Source organism: Stegodyphus dumicola, chromosome 3 (genome assembly GCF_044657685.1).
Source record: "Stegodyphus dumicola isolate Sdum_Otavi_A_Nest chromosome 3, ASM4465768v1".
Classification (NCBI taxonomy): domain Eukaryota; kingdom Metazoa; phylum Arthropoda; class Arachnida; order Araneae; family Eresidae; genus Stegodyphus; species Stegodyphus dumicola.
The window spans coordinates 59,188,701-59,208,278 of NC_140770.1; the positions used below are offsets into that span (position 1 = coordinate 59,188,701).

The 19,578-nt window shown below is 33.5% G+C and overlaps 1 protein-coding gene across 1 annotated transcript; it reads left to right on the forward strand.

Moving 5' to 3' along the window:
- Nucleotides 1-1,423: 1,423 nt before the first annotated feature.
- Nucleotides 1,424-18,599, forward strand: LOC146998005 (uncharacterized). Its single transcript, XM_085812348.1, has 4 exons — nt 1,424-1,755; nt 6,419-6,609; nt 9,527-9,636; nt 17,948-18,599. Exons 1-4 carry the CDS (start codon nt 1,585-1,587, stop codon nt 18,301-18,303), a joined length of 828 nt encoding a protein of 275 aa, XP_085668474.1. The 5' UTR covers nt 1,424-1,584; the 3' UTR covers nt 18,304-18,599.
- Nucleotides 18,600-19,578: the final 979 nt, after the last annotated feature.

Here is a 19,578-nt window from a genome sequence, read left to right on the forward strand (position 1 = left end):
TCTCACAGACGATTGAGTATTTCTCATTCAATTAATTCAGTTCTCAGTTCGCGACAAGGCAAAAATACATAAAAACTCGAAATATATGTATTAAAAATTACGAAGTAATTCTTAAACATTTATCTCCTCGAAACAATTCCTGAAAGGATTAAGCATGATTTAATTGGCAATAATAAATGAAGGCGTTATCTTTGTTGTTGCGAGGCTAAGTTTCTCTAGATTGGCAACAAATCCCCTATCCTGCTGTTTCAAATGTAAACAAGCAATGGCCGCCATCAAAAAAAAATTATTAGGCTTAGCGGAACTTAAACAACTTTAAAATTGTTGATAATTCTCAAAATATTGCATACAGATTTACTAAAGGCATAAAAACCTTAACCGGAAGATAAGAACAACATAATCATTTTTAAAGGAAAAAATGTACAATTTACAAATATAAGAAAAAAGAAACTGAGATCACTGAGCCGGGTAACAGAGTGGATATATATATATATATATACGTTTGGTGCGGCCGATTGTAACCAAAATACGAGGTGCACATTTACATGTTATAGCAGTCGTATATACAAAATTTCAACGTTCTGAGGCTACTCGTTTTTGAGTTATGCGAGATACGTACGTACGTACAGACGCCACGAAAAATAATCTTCGGAATTCATTTTAAAGCAATTTTATATTTTTGGGGGGGGCCCTTACGTAAACAAATATCACGCAAAAACATCGTTAAATTTCATTGGATAGCGGTCAAAATGCATATTTTCGTTGAAATATGCTGCCTGAAACTTATCGCAATTACTATACTTCCTTTTTACTTCGTACAAGGAAGTAATGCGTTTTCCACTTTTCAGGATTTTCATGTGTTTATGCCTTGAAAATGGGCCCTTTGCCAACACAGGCAATTTTTAATGCGTAAGCAACTAAGGAACTACAAAAAACAAATTCTTCGATAATTCAAACATTTTAATTCCAATTAAAATACTGTTGTCCAGTTATAGGTAAAATTCTGTGTGCATTCAGTGTATTACGAACCCGTACGTATGGGGTCGTAATAGAGTGAATGCACACAGACACTTGATAAAACAACTTGATAAAAGTTATTTTACTACTAAAAATGAGGTAAAAGTGCGTGCGATGTGTTCGAAATGTTAATGCACCTTACTTCAAAGAAATGTGCCATCAAAATTTAAGTTGTTAAAATAAAAATGCCAAAGAATTCAGTCATACTTTATTTCTAAATTAATAAAACATTGATTCAGAGTCCGTCATACCTCATTGGGAATTTAATTCCAGTACGCAGTTTCATTGGCTACTGGCGACTTACATTACCAACATATTTTAAATTGTCATATATACGATCAAACCTGCTGGGAAAATGCATTTCTGAATAACAAAAACCTTAAATGGGTGACCTGGTGCGTGACCTACAAATTTCAGTTGGTATGTAGAGTCTTAAACTTTCAAACAGAGTTAGTAAACTATTTTTACTCCGCATGAATATATATATATATATATTGATAGAAATTCTTCAATATAAAATTATTGTTTTCCTTTAAATAACATCTATTCATTTCCTTAGTGTTATCTATGATTCCTGAGAGTTATGAATTAGTTTATTACGACGATGATTTCCTTGGAGTTATGAATCCCGAAATCATTGATTCTACTGTTTCTTCGGAAGGAGATGATATGGACCAAGATGAATTGATTAAAGAGCTTGAATTAATAGAAAAAATAGGAAAAGAAGAAGAGGAAATGGTATATCTTTTTAAATATTGTAGTTTTTAGATATTTCAGTTATGTATTTTTAAGATTACCGACTTTATTTTTTTCCTTTGTATGCTGATATTATGTATTTTTTAAATGTTAATTTTTATTGTTATCATTTTTATATTCTATGTAGGTTTAGTAAGAAAACTATTTTTCCACAATGGGCAAATTTTGTCTCATTTACGTTTGATTGATTAGCTTTTATTTATATTGATATTTAATCTGCTAACCGCCCAGACAGTAAAGTGGTTAATGATTCTGACTGCTGAATTGAAGGGCCCGGATTTGAATCCCGAAGAAGGCCTGGATGTAAATTGTCTATCCCTTCATAAGACGCAATGTTGGCCCACCTATTAAGAGCCTCTATAATAAAGTGACCACTGTTTCCGGCCTTAGAAGTGGCCAACGCCCCTAACGGCTAGTGGCCGCCGCCGGAAAATATATAAATATATACATATATTTAATTTGCTAGGAAAGAGTTTGGTAGAATAGGGTCTTCCTCTTCTTCTTCTTTAATGGCCAGACAGCCCAGGATGGGCCCTTGCCGTCCTCAGAATCGAATTCCAAGCTCTTCTATCCCTGGCCATGGACACCCAATTGGTTATCTTTAAAATTCTTAAGTCTGTTTCCAAACAGTCGAGCCACCTAAGTTTAGGTCTTCCTCTTTTTCGGGGGCCGAATGGTCTGGCCGAGAAGATCTTTTTAGTTACCCGATTTTCATCCATTCTGCACAGGTGTCCTGCCTATTTAATTCTCTGAATCCTTATATATTTTACTATATCTGTTTCTTTAAAAGATTTATAGAGTTCAGAGTAAGTTCTTCTTCTCCAGATATTGTTACATTTTATGCCACCAAAAATACTTCTCAAAAATTTTTATCTCAAAGACAGAAATGATATTTTTAGCTTTTTCTGTCATTGACCAGGTCTCAGCAGAGTATGTAAAAATGGGTCTGATTAAGCTTTTGTAAATTAAAATCTTCGTTTTTCTGCTAGTGAAGTTTGGTAGTACCTACATATGTGAACAGATTTTTGTAAAATGAAAATCCTAGAATCGAAAACAAGAACACGGCTGACAGACATTTGGAGGAAACTTTACGAATTGCAACAACACAGATTAAAACTAAAGTAATTACCATCTCCCGCCAGTAATTGTAAGTTTCTTCTTCTTCTTCTTCTTCTTCTTCTTTTTTTTTTTTTTTTTTTTATTGTAATTGTATTTTGTAACATCGTTCTGTACAATCATCTTTACTTTCTTTTCATAGTTAAAAAAATGTTGCAAAACATTTTAATTCGATTTAGATTTAACTTTTTGGAACCAATGTACATATAAATCAGTAATACTACCTCTTCGCTTAGAATCAATTGTAGTCTTGTAAAACAAACCTTCCTTTTTTATATAAATTTTCTGACCACACTATTTTTTTTTTTTTTTTTTTTTTTGGACGGACATGTGGCCCGCGGATCTTTATGAATTTATTGATGAGGCCCTCGGGCGTGAAAGGTTGAAGACACATAGTTTAGACCCATGGAGGTAGGAAGTAAGATGGAGTCGCCCTAAACAAGTTTCTCCGTACCCTGCTCTGAAGCACCGGCGATCCCTACGTGGTGACCAAAACATTGGGTCATTTACCATTGAGTTCTATGGGATTTGACGCGTTCGGGTGTAAATATTTTGTAATTACGTCGCAAATATACATATAAATGTATATATTTTCTTTTTCTACAACACTTCAGAGTCCTAAGTATGTGAAAACAACATATTTTTAAACAACATTTCATTCTGAACGGAATTAAATGCTATACCCTTCACAGGACATTTTTCTCAGAATGGTTTAATTTGAATGAAATATTTTCACAAGTTTTCGTTAATTACATTAGAAAAAAAAATTAAGGTAATTCGATTTTATTCGGTTAAGGTACAAAAATTAAGATCAAAGTTTATTGTATTATTAATATTAAAATTATGCATTATTTCTTTTCTATTTATAGAGCTTCTTCCTAAAATACTTTCTTAAATATGACATGATTTTTTGGCTTCTGAGGCATCTTTTAAATCGAAAAATGTAAGTCAATTTATAATTAATGCTCTATTCGGTTCATTTTAAATTAGAGAATTATTAGGAATTAGCGAAATACTTTAAATAAGTATTTCGCTAATTCCTAATAATTAAATAGGTATTAAATAGTATTTGACTTTCTCTGAACATTTCTGAAAGGGAATAAGATAAGTTTTTTTTTTTTTTTTTAAGTATTATTTAAAACTTGTAACTGAGTTATTATAAAATGTAAAGGGAATAATTCTTTTAATTATACTTATCAGATTTTTTTTTTTTTTTTTTTACCCTTCATTTCAACAGTACATATTCCAAAACTCTTTATTACGTTCTTAAGTGCGCATCTCATAGCATTTGCTTTACAATACCTTTTAACAGATTGCTTTCCAATACGAACAATTCTTGCTTAAATAGTTTTATAACGTATTTGTCAACAGGATTTCAATTTATGTTTACAATTCAATATTAAGGTTATTATATATTTAGATAACATTTATAATCATTATAAATTAGATACATTTAATCATTAGATTTCTTCACAGTACTTTCACAGTTGTTTATAAGTAAATGAATTCTTCATTTCAAATACATTTATAATAATTTAATGAATATTTAAGTATTTTGTCAAAGGCAGATACATGCTTTTTGCAAGCACATGCATAAATACCCATACATATTTCCTATTTATCATTTCCGGCATGTGCAAATCTTTAATTTCTGTGCATTCACTATATTTTTCGTGTAAAGTAATTTACACTAATTTAGCATACACCCGAAAGTTTTACATAAAATATATATGTATATAATTTGAATGAAAATTATAAGTATTATTTTTAATACCCACTCAAAGGTCAGTTTTTCTTCAAAATTCCTCCACCATAGCATCTCTCTCTTTAGGCAGATAGCCCTTGCATGCGTTACTCTATTTAATAAAAACTTAATCTGACCTATGTGCCTAATTACAAATATTTTAACATACATAATTTTATATTTACATTTAGCCATCAAGTTTCAAACTTTTCAAATCTTCTAGAAAATAAATTTTGGCAGATCTTTTTTAGCAATTTTCTTAAAATCTATATTTTTGTAGTGCAACAGCTTAGAATTTTATAAAACAAATTCATAATCAAAATCGCTGTTGTTAGTTATCGAAAAATAACCAAGATGTGATTTTTGCGTAAATGTCAGTAAACTATACAAATCGCTATTATCCATTACACTATGAATGTTTCTTTCATGCGAGAGTGTCCCTTTTTCGATTTCTGTGGAACTGTCGTGTGTCGAAATACTATCAGAATCTTGTCAAGCGAGCTTCTGAATGTAAACAAAGAATACCCCGTCTGGTGACCCAAGCTTCAAAGCAGTGCTTCACTTCTAGCGCGGAATGGCCCCTCCTCCCTTTCCTACCTCCATGTTTAGACCAATCAGAGCCAGACTGACAACTCGCCTCCGTTTGTTTGCAAAATGGGTATCGAAGTGCCAGTTGCAATTCTTGAAGTTTCCAACGAATTAATTTCTGTTCTAGGCGACAAAAAAGAAGAAGAAAAGGGAATTAATTACATGACTGTATAAGCTCGCCCTGATCAATTGGGAGCATTAAATCAACTTTTAAATGAACTTCGGGGGGAGGATATCCAAAGTTACAAAAACTTCATCAGAATGGGTGTAGGATAGTTTGAACTTTACTGGAAATTATCACTCCACTTATTCAGGGAGGAAAAAAAAAAAGAAAAAAGTTCTTTCGAGATGCTCTGTCAGCATAATTAAATGGCAGATAGCGCTTCGGGTTTTTTTTTTTTTTTTTCTTTTAGGGCGGGTGACTCGTACAGTTCTCTGCAATATTCATTTCGAGTGTGCGAAAGTGCACACTCAGCATATTTATTCCAGAGGTGTTTGAGGCCATTTTTTTTTGCGTATGAGGTTGAGCGAAAATGATTTGTCTTTTGCTTGAACTCTACAACACCCTCAAATTTTAACATGTTAATAAGATCTTCATACACCTTCTGACAGGGATTTTTATTTTAATACTTCGGACTATTCGTTTATAAATAAAACCTAATTTGTTGTTGAAATAAAAAGAGAAGTCTATAAACAAAATTTTAGATTATATTTGTGAGGCGTAAGTGACCATAGATAAAAACTGGTTTTTCGAAATTTATATCAACAAAAATCAAAATGTTTGCCCTCTCATTTATTTTTTAATTGAAAACTGTATTTTATTGGGTAGTTGAATAACATATAATTTAATTGTTTTCTGATTAAAGAAAATTCAGAAATAAATTTATTTAAAATAAATATTTTAAATCTCATGCCCTAATTTAATTTTCTTCTATGTTGTTTTCTACAATACCAAAAACTTAAAAAATTCATTCTGATCAGATTCAGACACCGATAATTTCTAAATATTATAACAAAATTTCCAAAATTATTTGGTAAATTACTATACTATATACATTTATTATTTTGTAAATTACTATAATAATATTTATAAATGTTGTTTATCTTTTGCTTCTACGTTTTCCGAATTACCTTTATAATATTTGTAAGATTCTGTTTATATTTTAGAGAAAAACTAAATAAATAATCTTTTCGCAGCGAGAAGCACAATACCAGAATCTTCTTAAAGAAGCTGAAAAACTGAACGTATCTAATCTAGAAAAAGATGCCAAAATATCTGAATTAACGCAGATGATTTATGTTTTAAAAAAGAATTTGTGCTCTTTATACAAAACTGCAAAAGCAGAAATTGAAAGTAAAGATGATCTACTCCAGCAGGCACATCAGAAGTGAGTATCGTTTATGTAGTATTTTTAGTAGCAACAACTTCTAAGTAAAATTTACTGATCTAACTTTTGATATGTGTTAAATTAATTGCGTTATTTCTGACATTTTATTCTAAATTCAGAATATTCAATAAAACTATTAATTTCTTCAAATTACTTTGCTAAATATTCATTTTAATAATGCGAATTTCTATGTAAATACTATTATATTCTGGAATCCTTCTATTTACAAATAAAAACGAAGTATTTCCTAGTGAAAATGCAACGTCAGCAATAATAATTGTTTAGTATTCTGCGATAATAAATTAGAATAAATCATGTAAAGAGGATGTGTAATAGTAAAAACTATAATTAACTAAATTCAAAGGATTTTGGAGGCTTGAAAGTTAAACATTTTTTTAAGAATTCATTTTAAAATCTTACATGTGAAATAAGTTTTCAAATTTAAAATTTGGTAAATTAAAATTAAAGATTTGAAAATGGGAAATAAATATAATTAAATTAATAAAGAATGATCCAACCTAGTTCTTTGTCTAGGGTACAGACTAGCCTGAGAGTAAGCCTTCCTTCATTTAATAAGTAAAAAATAAAAATATCCGCCTGTGCGGAGGGATGCCTTCCTGGAGGAATTTTAAGGAAAACTAGCTCGTATCTACGTTACACAGAGAGAAATTACGAAATCCTATACAGCAAGCCCGTTCGCCAGGATTCGAGTATACACTGACTACCAATAAGTATTTGGACACCTGTGATAGAAAAGAAAAACTAACTTTATTCAAAATCAATAGTTGGTAGAGCCTCCACGAGAGGTAATTACAGCGTGGACCCTCCGGGGCATACTTTCCACAAGTCTTTGTATGACAGCTAGTGGTATTTTCTTCCACTCGGCTTGGAGAAGACATAGAAGTTCCTTCACCAATTTTGCACGGGTAGTGCACCCCTGAATTCGGCGATGCAACTCGTCCCAGAGGTTCTCGATAGGGTTCAGGTTCATTCGATGAACTCCATTGGCACCATACCAAGGCTTGGTTAACGTCGAAACATGACAACAGGCATTTTCGTCCTGAAAGTAACAGGGGTCCAACCCGCAAAACTGCCACAACGTAGGAAGCACATTGTCATCCAAAATAGTGCAGTAGGCATCGGAGTTGAGCTTACCATGAATGGGGACCAAGGGTCCCAGCCGATACCAGGAGAAACATCCCCAGACCACAATTCCACCTCTGCCGAACTTGACTGTTGGCACAATGCATTCTGGCAGGAGAAGTTCTCCAGGTAGATGTCAAACCCAGACCCTGCCATCCGAACGGTAAAGGGTGAACCTTGATTCGTCACTCCAAAGTACCCGTTTCCACTGATCTGCGGTCAAATTTCGATGTGCTTTGCACCACATTAACCGAGAAGCGCGATTGGACTTTGTGATCAAAGGCTTATGGGTAGCAGCACGACCATGAAAACCAAGCAGATGTGCTTCCTTACGGATAGTATTCATTGAAACAATACTCCCGGATGCTTGTTGAAACTCGCGGATGAGGGCCATCGGTTGGGTTCGGTTCTTCCGAATTTCTCTGGACAGCACTCTTCGGTCTCTATCTCCCAGTTTCGTTGGTCTGCCGACTCGGGGCACATTCCGACAATCACCGCTCACCTTCCACTTCTTAATCACACAGGCCACTGTCGATTTTGGGTACTTCAGATTGCTAGATTTGTCCCTTAAGGATCGGTCACATTTGTGATACCCGATAATTATACCTTTCTCGAAATCAGAGAGCTCCGAACTGCGAGGCATCTTGCATGCGACTAAAGCCGATGCTGTTTCCTACACGATATATACCGGCGGAGTCCGTGACGTACCTTGGAACCGCAGATATCGTCATTTGCATAGGTGTCCAAATACTCATTGGTAGTCAGTGTAGATCATCAGGCATTTAGAAACTTTATTTATCATCAGTATTAGAGACTCCGCTCGCTCATTGGTGATCCTATGAGATTTCCAGACACTGCACCCAATTTTATTATAAATGAATATAATTTATAATAATTTATTATAAATGAATATTAATTTTATGTTGAGTATTTCACCTGGAAAAAAGAATGCGCAATGTATGCCAGCGTTTAATGATAATAAATTTCAAACTAGCTGCTACGCGGCCAGCCCTCGTCTGGCTTTTAAATGTACCAGAAAAATCCCTAAAGGAAAAATGCCAAAAATTAAATTTAAAAACTGCACAGAATTTTACTCTGCAGAACAACTACAAAAAAACAAACAATAGCAAAAAAAACAGAAATTTTAATAAAAGTGTGTTATAAAAAAATTACAATGAAATAAGCAATAAATCTCATATTTTCAAGAGAAAACAGTCAGAAGTCCAGTATCCAAAGCAATGAATGAAAAACTGTTGCCAAAACCACATTTCTAAAAGAATGAAACTATCATCAGAAAGCAATAACCAATCGAAATTGTGCTTTGTGGATGATATCCTACCTATACTTTAAGATATATATTGTGTGTGTGATTATGGCAAAGCCTCCAGGGCTATCTGCCTAAGGGGAGGGATGCCTTCGTGGAGGACTTTCTGAGGGAAACTGGCTCGTATACACGTTACACATGGGAAAAACCACGAAACCGCCCATGCAGCCAGCCCGTTCGCGGGGTTCGAACCTCGGACCGAACTACCAGTGTTCAGCGACTTTACCGCTCGGCCGCTGGTGGGCACACAGATATATATTGTGAAATATTTCTGAATAATTTAAATATTGAAACTGCTCTTTTACTTATAATTATATATAATAAATAAAAACAGCTTAGTTTAATAAAATCCTAAGGAATCAAGTGTGTTTAGCTTCAATTGTGCTAGTCATTTTCCTTTATTTTGACAGACGGAAATTGGTCAAGATTTCTATGTAATATATCTTTCAGATTAAATGAAGTTGTATGTCAAAACAGAAAGCTACATCTCACCTCTTCGGAAGCAAAGTCAAGTCACGTAGATAAGCAGAGTCTTAGTTCACATTACAGAAATATTTCAGGTAAAATCATGTTTTGTCACATCTCAAGATTTGTTACTAGATTTAGGAAGAAAGTTCACACTGATTTTCTACTGTTTCGCTTCCTTGTACGAAGTAAAGGAAGTGTTCTAATCACTAAAAATTCCGGGTACCATATTTCAAAGAAAATATCCATTTTGACTGCTATCGAATGCAATTTAATAATGTTTTTGCGTGAAATCTGTACGTAAGGACAGGAAAAAGGACTCTTTTTACCCAAACGAATTATAAAACCGATTTAAATTGGATTCAGAAGAGATTTTTTTTCGTGGCGTTTGTACGTATGTATGTATGTATCTCGCATAACTCAAAAACGAGTAGCCTCAGAACTTTGAAATTTTGTATATAGGACTGCTATAACATGTAGTTCTGCACCTTCCATTTTGGTTGCAATCGGCCGCATTAAAAGTATATATATATATATAAGAAATGTTCTCTATTCGTATAAAGCTAATATAAATTTAAAATTTTAGTAAGAAATTTTAATTGCAAAAATAAAAAATTAACTATTGCTGCGAACTAATTTGCAATATCATTTAAATTCTAAGAGCATATGTAAATTAAGTGCACATATCTAAAACCATGAAAAATATATAATTCCAAAAAAGTTTATTTTAGGTTTGCATGTATAATTCGTGTGGGGGGAAGTTTTCAATAGGCAAGAGTTTCTAAATTGCTTTGGTTTTCTACTCTTAATTACACTGGTTATCATAAATTAAGAAAAAATCACAAAAATCACGATTACTGGAAAAGTTACATGTAAAATTTGATGAAACTTACCCACAATATAAAACACACAGTAAGGTATCAAATAACATAAAAAGAAATTACCAGACAGATGTGGTAGTATAGAAATTAGCACATGTATAAAATGAACAAATCGAAGGTGTCAGTTTGCTATAAGAAAAGTAACTTCAATATGGAATATGATCGCCTCTAGAAGCAATACAGCACATACAGCGATGAGTGATGCTTTCAATTATGCGGTCTATCAGTTCCATAGGAAGCCCGACAAGGGCGGATTGTGAGCAGCTCGACCCTCCCTAAAGCATCCCAAACGTGCTTGATAGGATTCAAGTCCGGAGATCGGGCTGGCCACTCCATGCGCATAATTGTTTCCTGTTGAAGATAATCATCTAGGATGCGAGCCCTGTGTGGTCTTGCGTTGTCGTCCTGTAACAGGAAAGCATCACCTATTGCTCCGGTATATGGGCGCACATAAACATCAAGGATGTCATCTCTATAAATCTGAGTATTCACAGTTACCCTTGGAAAGACATGGGGGTCTGTGCGTCCACCCAAAGAGATGCCACCCCAAACACAGACACTGCCTCTTCCGTATGCATCTCTTTCACAGATGTTTGACGGATGATGACGGGTTCTAGGTTCTCTTCATATCAAATAACGCCTACTATTGCTTTCTAGACTAAACCTGGGGTCATCCGTAAAGAGAACCGCCCTTCATTGATCAGTCGTCCAGTTGACATGTTGTCGTGCCCAATGAAAACGGTCCCTCCTATGGCGTGACGTGAGCGGCACACAAATGGCTGGTCGCCTCGCATACAGACCATCTTCGTGAAGCCTTCTACGCACAGTTGACGTTGACACGAACCTTCCGGTGGCTGCAGTAAAGGAGGATCTAAGAAGAGTCGAAGTAGCGGTTCTATTCCTACGTGCACATAATGTCAAATATCAATCATCGGCACTCGTCGTAGCAGTTGGCCGTCCTTGGCTGAACCTCCTAGATGCCGAATCTGTGGTTTGAAATTGCCTCCAAAGTCTATGAACCACAGAAGGACTCACATCTACCCATCTGGCCACTTCTGTTTGACTTTATCCTGCCTCTAGTCTCCCAATGGCTCTCCATCGCAGATCTGCAGGCAAATGATGCCTGGAGGTCATTCTTACGAATTGGCTACCTCAGATTTCTGATGTTACTGTCACAGTGAAATATGTGGGCTTGCTCTCAAACATAGACTTTTATGCTCCTCGCAGATGACGTATTCCGAAAGCAGCGCCACTAATTTGCATATCGCAGTTTTACTCAGCTACTCTTACTTGGCAACATATTCAAATTTTACACGTTTGGTTTATTTTTGAGGGAGTTATCGCTATTTTTGTGATTTTCCCTTAATTTATGATAACCAGTGTACATTACATTTAATTAATTAATTTTGTTAATTAAAAATTCGCTAAAGTATTACAAAGTATGAAATCGATATTCGGCCCATATTCGGTGGAGGATTACGTTATTCAAAATTTGATGGCTCTATATGCCGTTGTTTTATCACAATGCGAGAAACATACATAAATTTTTGCAGAGTCTTAATTTTTTTTTAATTTCTTTAAATATAAGACATGGCAATGATATTTGGTTGTAATAGTCTGAAAAATGAAACGGACATTTAAAGTTTTCAACGCAAAATGCGAAAGCGAAATTAGTACCGTTTCCGGCCTAACACCCTTTGGGCTAGAAATAAATAAAGCTAAATTAAATTTACATTGGATTTAAAATTACTGACCAGACCTTTTTGTAGATGATACATTGAAAAAATATCAGTAAAGTATTATTCTTAATTCTTTGTTTTCCTTTCGAGTACATAGTGATATTGATATTAAAAGAATGTTTTATTTTCCAATTATTCGTATCATTGTTACTCAAGGTATTAAAGGCAGTTTTCTTAGTTTCTTTTTAATTTTTTTTTTATGGTTGTATCCGAATGCTACGGGTTAGATTTCGTGATTAAAAAGACCGTATAAGTTTTTATTTGAGTTTACCCAGTTATTATGTTGCCTTTTCTATAAGGTCTACTTTCCTCAGCTTTCACCAGGCAGTAATTTAATGTAAAAGTGAGCTTTTAAGGTCTAAAATTCAACAGAGAGAGTTTGACAGTCACTCTTCTTCGGTTTTTCTGCTATTGCGGTTTGACTATCAGCTTAAGCTCTTGTTAGCCGCAGTTACTTTACGAACATTTAGTCAAGGGTGAGAAAAGTTTTACTTAAGCATGTACTTTGCACTCTATACAATTTGAACTTGTGTTCCGCATGCTAGTGGAGTTCTACTTTAAGCACTGATTTTGTGTAAATACCAGGTCGACGGGTAAATAAACAGTTTTACTTTGAACTTTGGTTGTTATAGTTGTCCGCTGGCAGCTCCTTATGGTTATTCAAAATTGATTTCGCATTTTAGGGAATTTAGTATAATCATGTATTGATATTCATAATACATGATTATACTAAATTCTCTAAAATTCGAAACTGAGTGGATTTCACAGCTATATTCCTACATAATATTCAATGCCTGTTATTTAAAAATGGGCCTTCGTTTTTATTGTAAACCTGTTATGGAAATAACCCCATTGAAACCTTCCTCTTTAGTGTGATTATTACAGTTCATTATATTATTATATTCATTGTGCTCCCAGTACTTATTATAATCGTCTTATTATGTTTATCTGTATACTAATTATGTTTATCTGTTATTTTTGTTACACTAAAGCAGATTGTTCAATTTAAGTTGTGAATTTCAAATTGCATTGAGACTACACTGTAATCTCTTTTATGTCCTAAATCATTATCACTACATAGTATAAAACAAAGTCGCTTTCTCTGTCCCTATAATCCCTATGTATGCTTAAATCTTTAAAACTACGCAACGGATTTTGATGCGGTTTTTGTTTTTTAATAGATAGAGTGATTGAAGAGAAAGGTTTATATGTATAATAACATCTATTAAATAGTGGAGAAATACTGTTATTTTTTAGGTTTCTAATGCGATGTCGTAAATAATTGCATTTTTTCCGCTTACATTGCAAACGCAGGCTGAACCCTACGAGATTTATCAAAATAATGTACTAAGTATTGTACACACTGAAAAGGTCTACAGATTTAAAAATTGCGGGACGTAGCGTTTGCGGCGGTACCGGCCGGCCGGGGCGGCGGGAGCGTGCCTAAAAATAGCGCGTCGGAGGCCGCGGTTCTCCTTATAGCACTTTGAATTTAGCAGCGATCGAACGCGTTTATTATCGGAGCTCTCTAGCTTTCAGCGCGACAACGTATCAGTAATTATAAGATAAATAATTGCATGATAGTAGTTTTAAAATATAAATGATATTCTATTCTAAGGTTAATTTTTAAATCGCACTTATAGTAATTATAAGTACATAAGGTTAGATAAGATTAGATTAAATAAAACCATAATTTATGGATTGAATTTTCTATTAAGATCTTGGTCAAAATTTAGAGTTAAATCAATTTAATATTAGGGAAATTATTTTCAAAAATCGTAATTTAAGGTGAGGTATGTAAGTTCAGAAAAAGATTATGAACTGCGATTCATTGTTAAAATATCCATTAATATTTTATACCCGTGCGAAGCCGGAGCGGGTAGCTAGTTTTTAATAAATACTGGATGCAGGGCGTAGGGTGGTATTGCACGATGTACCATAATAAGTAAATTCTGAGATAATTTGGAAATCTTCCGTTGCCTATTTCCTCAGCCATTCTTTGTAAATTTTTATAAATCTCTCTCTCTTTTTTTTTTTTTTTTTTTTTTTAAAGCCCAAAGGGCGTTAGCCCAGAAGGGCTATTAATTTCGTTTTGGCATTTTGCGTTAAAAACTTTAAATGTCCGTTTTACTTTTCAAAGTGTTGTTGCCAAATATTATCCCCCTGTCTTATATTTAAAGAAATTAAATAATGAATAATCTGCATTAATGTATGTATGTTTCTCGCATTGTGATAAAACAACGGCACCCAGAGCCATCAAATTTTAAATAATGTAACCTTAAACTAAATATGGGCATCTGGAAGCCCGAATTTAGAATTTGAAATTTGCTTTATTATTGATTTCATATTTTGTAACACTTGATTAACAAACTCAACGATTTCAAAGCGAGCAATGGCAACACTGCACGGGGGGAAAAATTATGTCCAGCGCGCGAGACCATCTATCGGAAATCCTAAACACATATGCTGTTTTCAGAGTCGTAGCTAGGGATTTCAGCGCCCAGAGACAACTGAAGATTTCGTGACACAACTGAAGATTACTGAAGATTCAACAACTGCTTGCCAAAGATGGAAAATATGTAATTCTAAAATGTCGTAACATCAGTTTGGCGCCCCTTGGTTTCTGCGCCCGGGGACAGATGCCCCCCTCTAGCTACGCCCCTGGCTGTTTTATATACTATTTTGTGATATTGCTGTTGAATTTGTGTGGCTTAAGTGCGAAGAACATGCTATTCAATAAATAGAGGTAACACAGAAAATGTTAAAAAAAAGCCCCTTTGGGCATAATGTGAAATCTGAAACCTTTCAGATTTGTTTTATTATCTTTTTTTTTTTTTTTTTTTTTTTTTTTTTTTAAGAGTTAGTACGGAAAGGCACTACCAGTTGGCCCGTGGTACATCGCTGGTGTCCCCCATAATTTTACCTTAATTCTGTTATGAAATCTAAAATACCTGAATCTGTTGTGAAATAATAATAGGATCCGGAAGAATGTACTTTAAAAATACTGAATAAGATATTTTGCCTTAAAAATTAACCCTTATGATGGAAAATATGTAAGTGTCAACATGTTAATAAATTCAGTTGAACGTAGTTCTGTTATGACATGCAATCACATAAAACCTCTTTGAATGGCATTATTGCCGGAAACAAACGGATGCATCAGCAGGTGTGGCAGAATCTTTTCTTTTGAACAAATAGCTCTAAGCATCCAGACACATATCTGAGTTGGGAAGAAAATAAGTATCATTTGCAGAAAATAATTTTAGCTGCTTTTTTACACACTTGTAAACTGCGTTTAAAATGTCTGCATCTTATTGGAAATTGTTGTACCTGTAGAACCTTTCTGAAAATCTCCAAATAATTTTATCAGGACTACAAGGAAGATGGTGCAGCGTATTTCACCCTTTCTTTCCTACTTACTTTGTGGGTTATCAGCAAGAAACGAATCTTAGTTTTCATGCTTTGGGATCTAAATTGCCAACACTTTTCATATAGTTAATTACCAGAAAAATCAATATAAATAGCATGCTAGGCAAATTGTCGGAAAAATTCTACATAAATGAAAGAGTGGAAGACATAAACTTTCTTCTCAAAAATCTAGGACAAATAAGAATTTTGTATTCAGAAATAAGTGAGTACTTGATGAAAGAATCTTATGTAATACCTCTTATTGCTGTGATCAGCTCTTAGTACACAGAAAAGCCACATAATAATTTGGAAACTTGAAGTTACCTAAAACAGTACAAAATAGTCCAGAAGGTGTTGCAGAATGGAGTGTATGTTTCCCTTTGATATCATAACCTTAATTTTAATCATGTTACGATGGATCAAGATAAACATATTGATATTTCAAAATAAAATTTGAAGTCATTGTCTCAGAAATTTAGCACTCAAAATACATCGAATTCTGGACATATTCAACTCGCTTACAGTGAACTTTCCGCTAACGTCAGTCTAAGTTGTTATTTGTAATATGTTCGCTTAGGAACATGTAAATGAAAGCCTTCATTTACGGTGAAACAAAAAACTCTAGAAAAGAAAATGTAAAAACTGTACGTTACTTGAAAATAAATCTTTTCGGGAAAGTTTCGATTATACTCAGAAAAATACTACACTTTAATGTGCATTCATTAAGCAAATTAAAGGTCAAAAAAATGTTTCTCGGATGTGTTGAAATCATTCGCAGTGGCCCGCTATTAAAGCTGGCAGGCTTAAGTGAAAGTGGTTAAAAGTACTGATTAGAATTCATAAGGATTTTGTCCTAATTGGTTACTAAAAACTGTGAGACTCTATTTTATAGATATTGCGTATAAGTATTTTTATATTTAATGAATTCTATGATGTTCGAGCATTGACGGTGTTATTAATATTCTCTGAAGTTTTTATGATGCTTCGTGCTTTCGGATTGAGTTTGGAAACGGATGAAAATTATTACCGCAGTTACTTATGGATACCTAGCCCCTGCATAACGAATGTTGTTGCAGAATGAATCAGATTTGTTGTGCAAGGCACCAGCGTATTTAATACGTCTTGTTCATCTCCTCCAAGGTTAAATTTGCTTATTCTCAAGAAATAGCTTAAACCATTTCACTGTTTTACAAAATTGAATTATTTGCTTCTTTTTCTTTCCTCCAAATTTTGCCTCGAAAACTGACTTCAGAAATGTTTCTTTTCCCCCTTTCACCAGCTGTCTATTCAGAAAAATTCCATTCAAGGATGTTGAGTAACGTCTCTTTACCAGGGAGAAAAAATTATATTGTGTTAACTAGTTTCTTATCTGAAAACTTAACAAAGACGAGCCCCTAAAGGCATGAGCAATAGTTTTATTGCAATGCCTGTTGAAATGGACCAGAAGTTCTTTCCTTTTTTCCATCTTTGTATGATCCTCTTAGGAATCGCCGATAATTAATTATGAAGATCAAATTAGATGCAAAAATTTCAAACTTAACAACATTCCAAGCTACACACGTGCGTATCCCCGAGCGTTCGACAACTGACTGCCTTTGCTTTATTAGGATCTTAGAAGAGAAAATTTTACTCTGTAATCAGGTGCTGCCATCTCTCGGCTATACTGGGGTTGAATTGGTAGGATGTTCTTTTAAAGACTTTTTCAAATAGAGTAAACCACAACAATCCTAATACCACTCCCGTTGTGGAGAGAGCGTGTCTAATTAGGCCATCATTCAACTCTTTTCATTTTCTCTGCATTCTGGCGTGTTGAATAATAGAAAATAAATAAAATAAATATTTATATCTATGGAAAGAACACAAGGCCCAACTTTCTATCAGTTTTACTTGAGTTGTTTTAAAAGCAGACGATATTTAACTATGTCAGACAATAATTTAGTTTAAATGAACTGAAGAGAAATAATTCTTTAAATAAAAATGTTTTAATAAAAATGTTATATATTTTTCTTTCCTTTATTATAATCATTCTAAAATATACAAACAGCTTAGTTTTTTTTTTTTCCTTCTGTGAGAAAAACCTGTTAAAAGGCACATTGGCATATTTCTTTTTCCTTTAATGTCATATAATAGGTTCAAATTACGAACGGCAGACGAGTCTGTTTTGCGGTTACGATCCAGCCCACATTTAACCCCGACGACTGTGTGCTGCTGATGCTCGACAATACTTTTCAAATCGACCATTCTGTCTCGAGGGAAATGGTGAAATGTTAATAATTACTTGAAGTGAATATTACTGTTTTACTTAATCGTATTTCAATACACTGCAAGCAAATGTACTATTTTTGTTCTTTTAATTTTTTTTTTTTTTTCCATAACAGATTCAGGACAAGATACAAAATATAAAAATGTAGCGAAAAGGAAAAGTCAGGATTTTCATAACAGCCCTCTTTTTGCAACGCCTTTAAATAATGGTATCTCTTCTGTTCAAGATGGAAAAGGAGATCTGAAATATGTTGAGAGAAAGAGATTCCAGGCATCTTCGGAAAATTCTTCCTCTAATCAAGGTTCCAGATATAATCGTGGAAAAGAAAACTTTCAGAAGAATGATTCTATATATAACATTTCCAAAACAACAAAGGAAGACGTACTGAAGCTATATCGGTATCAAAATGCGAAAGTGCCTTTCTTGGTCAAAAGAAAGTTCGGACTTTTGCATAATTGCAAGAAGAATTAGAAGAAAAAACTGTTTGAAGAATATAGCAGTAAAAGCATAATATCTACACCTACACTATTTAACTCTGATAGAGGCTTATTATGTATGAAATATGTGTAATTAAAGAAAATGATTACAAGCATACAAATAATAAAATATATTTATTTAATCAGAGTGGAGAATAATTTAATAATTACCTGGGCTTCAAGATATAAAATTCTTAAAGCATAAAATTAAAACTGAAATTATATTTGTTGAAATTAGAATTATGTTTGTTATATATGTACAGATTTATTAAATAGGTTTCAGACTGAGTATTTCATTTATAAATTGGGAATTGCACTGGGGACTCCATATCAGATCACATTAAAAAGTCTGGAAACATTTTTAAAATATGAAATTGAGTGATTTATGACATCTCTTTCAACACTGTGGCCGTCGTAGTTTTTATATCTTCGCATGAAAAGTCTGTTTTTGCATAGCTACACTTTGAATTTTGAGGTTGCTCAGAAATCGCCTGAAATGAGTTCATATGATGTGGTAGGTGTTCTAGTACCATCCATTTCTTATAAAAAATGCCAGTTCTGAGGCAGACTGAATTTTTTCCTCTCATTCTACCACAGAAATCTGTTTACACAATGATATTTTTTTCTTCCTTTTATTTCCCCCCGGTAATAGGGTTGTCATTCACTTTGTCTTAGCAATATCATGTTTTTTAAAAAAATATCTGTTTACCTTTTTTTTTTTAAATGCTTATTTATACAATACCCCTTTTCTTCAGAGATAAACCTATGCATAAACATGTGTATATGTTTTTTTTTTTTTTTTTTTTTTTTAATTCATTAAATTAAAGTTGGAATTTACGTGAATATAAATTAAAGTCAATCACTTTCAAAGATTTTCTGTAAAATAAAAGAGATCTAAATCGATGCTATGTTCTTTCTCGCATTTTCAGTTAGGACACATAGAAATACTACACTGCATATTTCTATGCTACTGACCACTTCATCGGAGACACTCAAAGTTCTCTTTCTTCCCCAACCCATTATTTCTACTAATAATATATGTTCTTCTAAAATTTTGTATCATTTTAGATATATATAAAAAACTAAACACTCCAGATAACAGAAATTCAAGATATTCTATATTTTCAAGGATTTAGTTTCAATACTGTTAATGTTTTTGTATTTATTTAGCTATTTTTAGTAGAATTTGTAATTAAAATTGTTTTATATTCCCGTGCAATGCAGCACGAGACTCATTTGAAGAGAAAGCTACGCCGGAAATATTTAAATA

Excerpts from the sequence above, each read along its gene's own strand:
- LOC146998005 (XM_085812348.1), top strand. The coding sequence starts at position 1,585 with ATGATTCCTGAGAGTTATGAATTAGTTTATTACGACGATGATTTCCTT. Across the intron at positions 6,610-9,526 it reads CTCCAGCAGGCACATCAGAA|ATTAAATGAAGTTGTATGTC; the intron begins GTGAGTATCGTT and ends TATATCTTTCAG. Across the intron at positions 9,637-17,947 it reads ACATTACAGAAATATTTCAG|ATTCAGGACAAGATACAAAA; the intron begins GTAAAATCATGT and ends TTTCCATAACAG.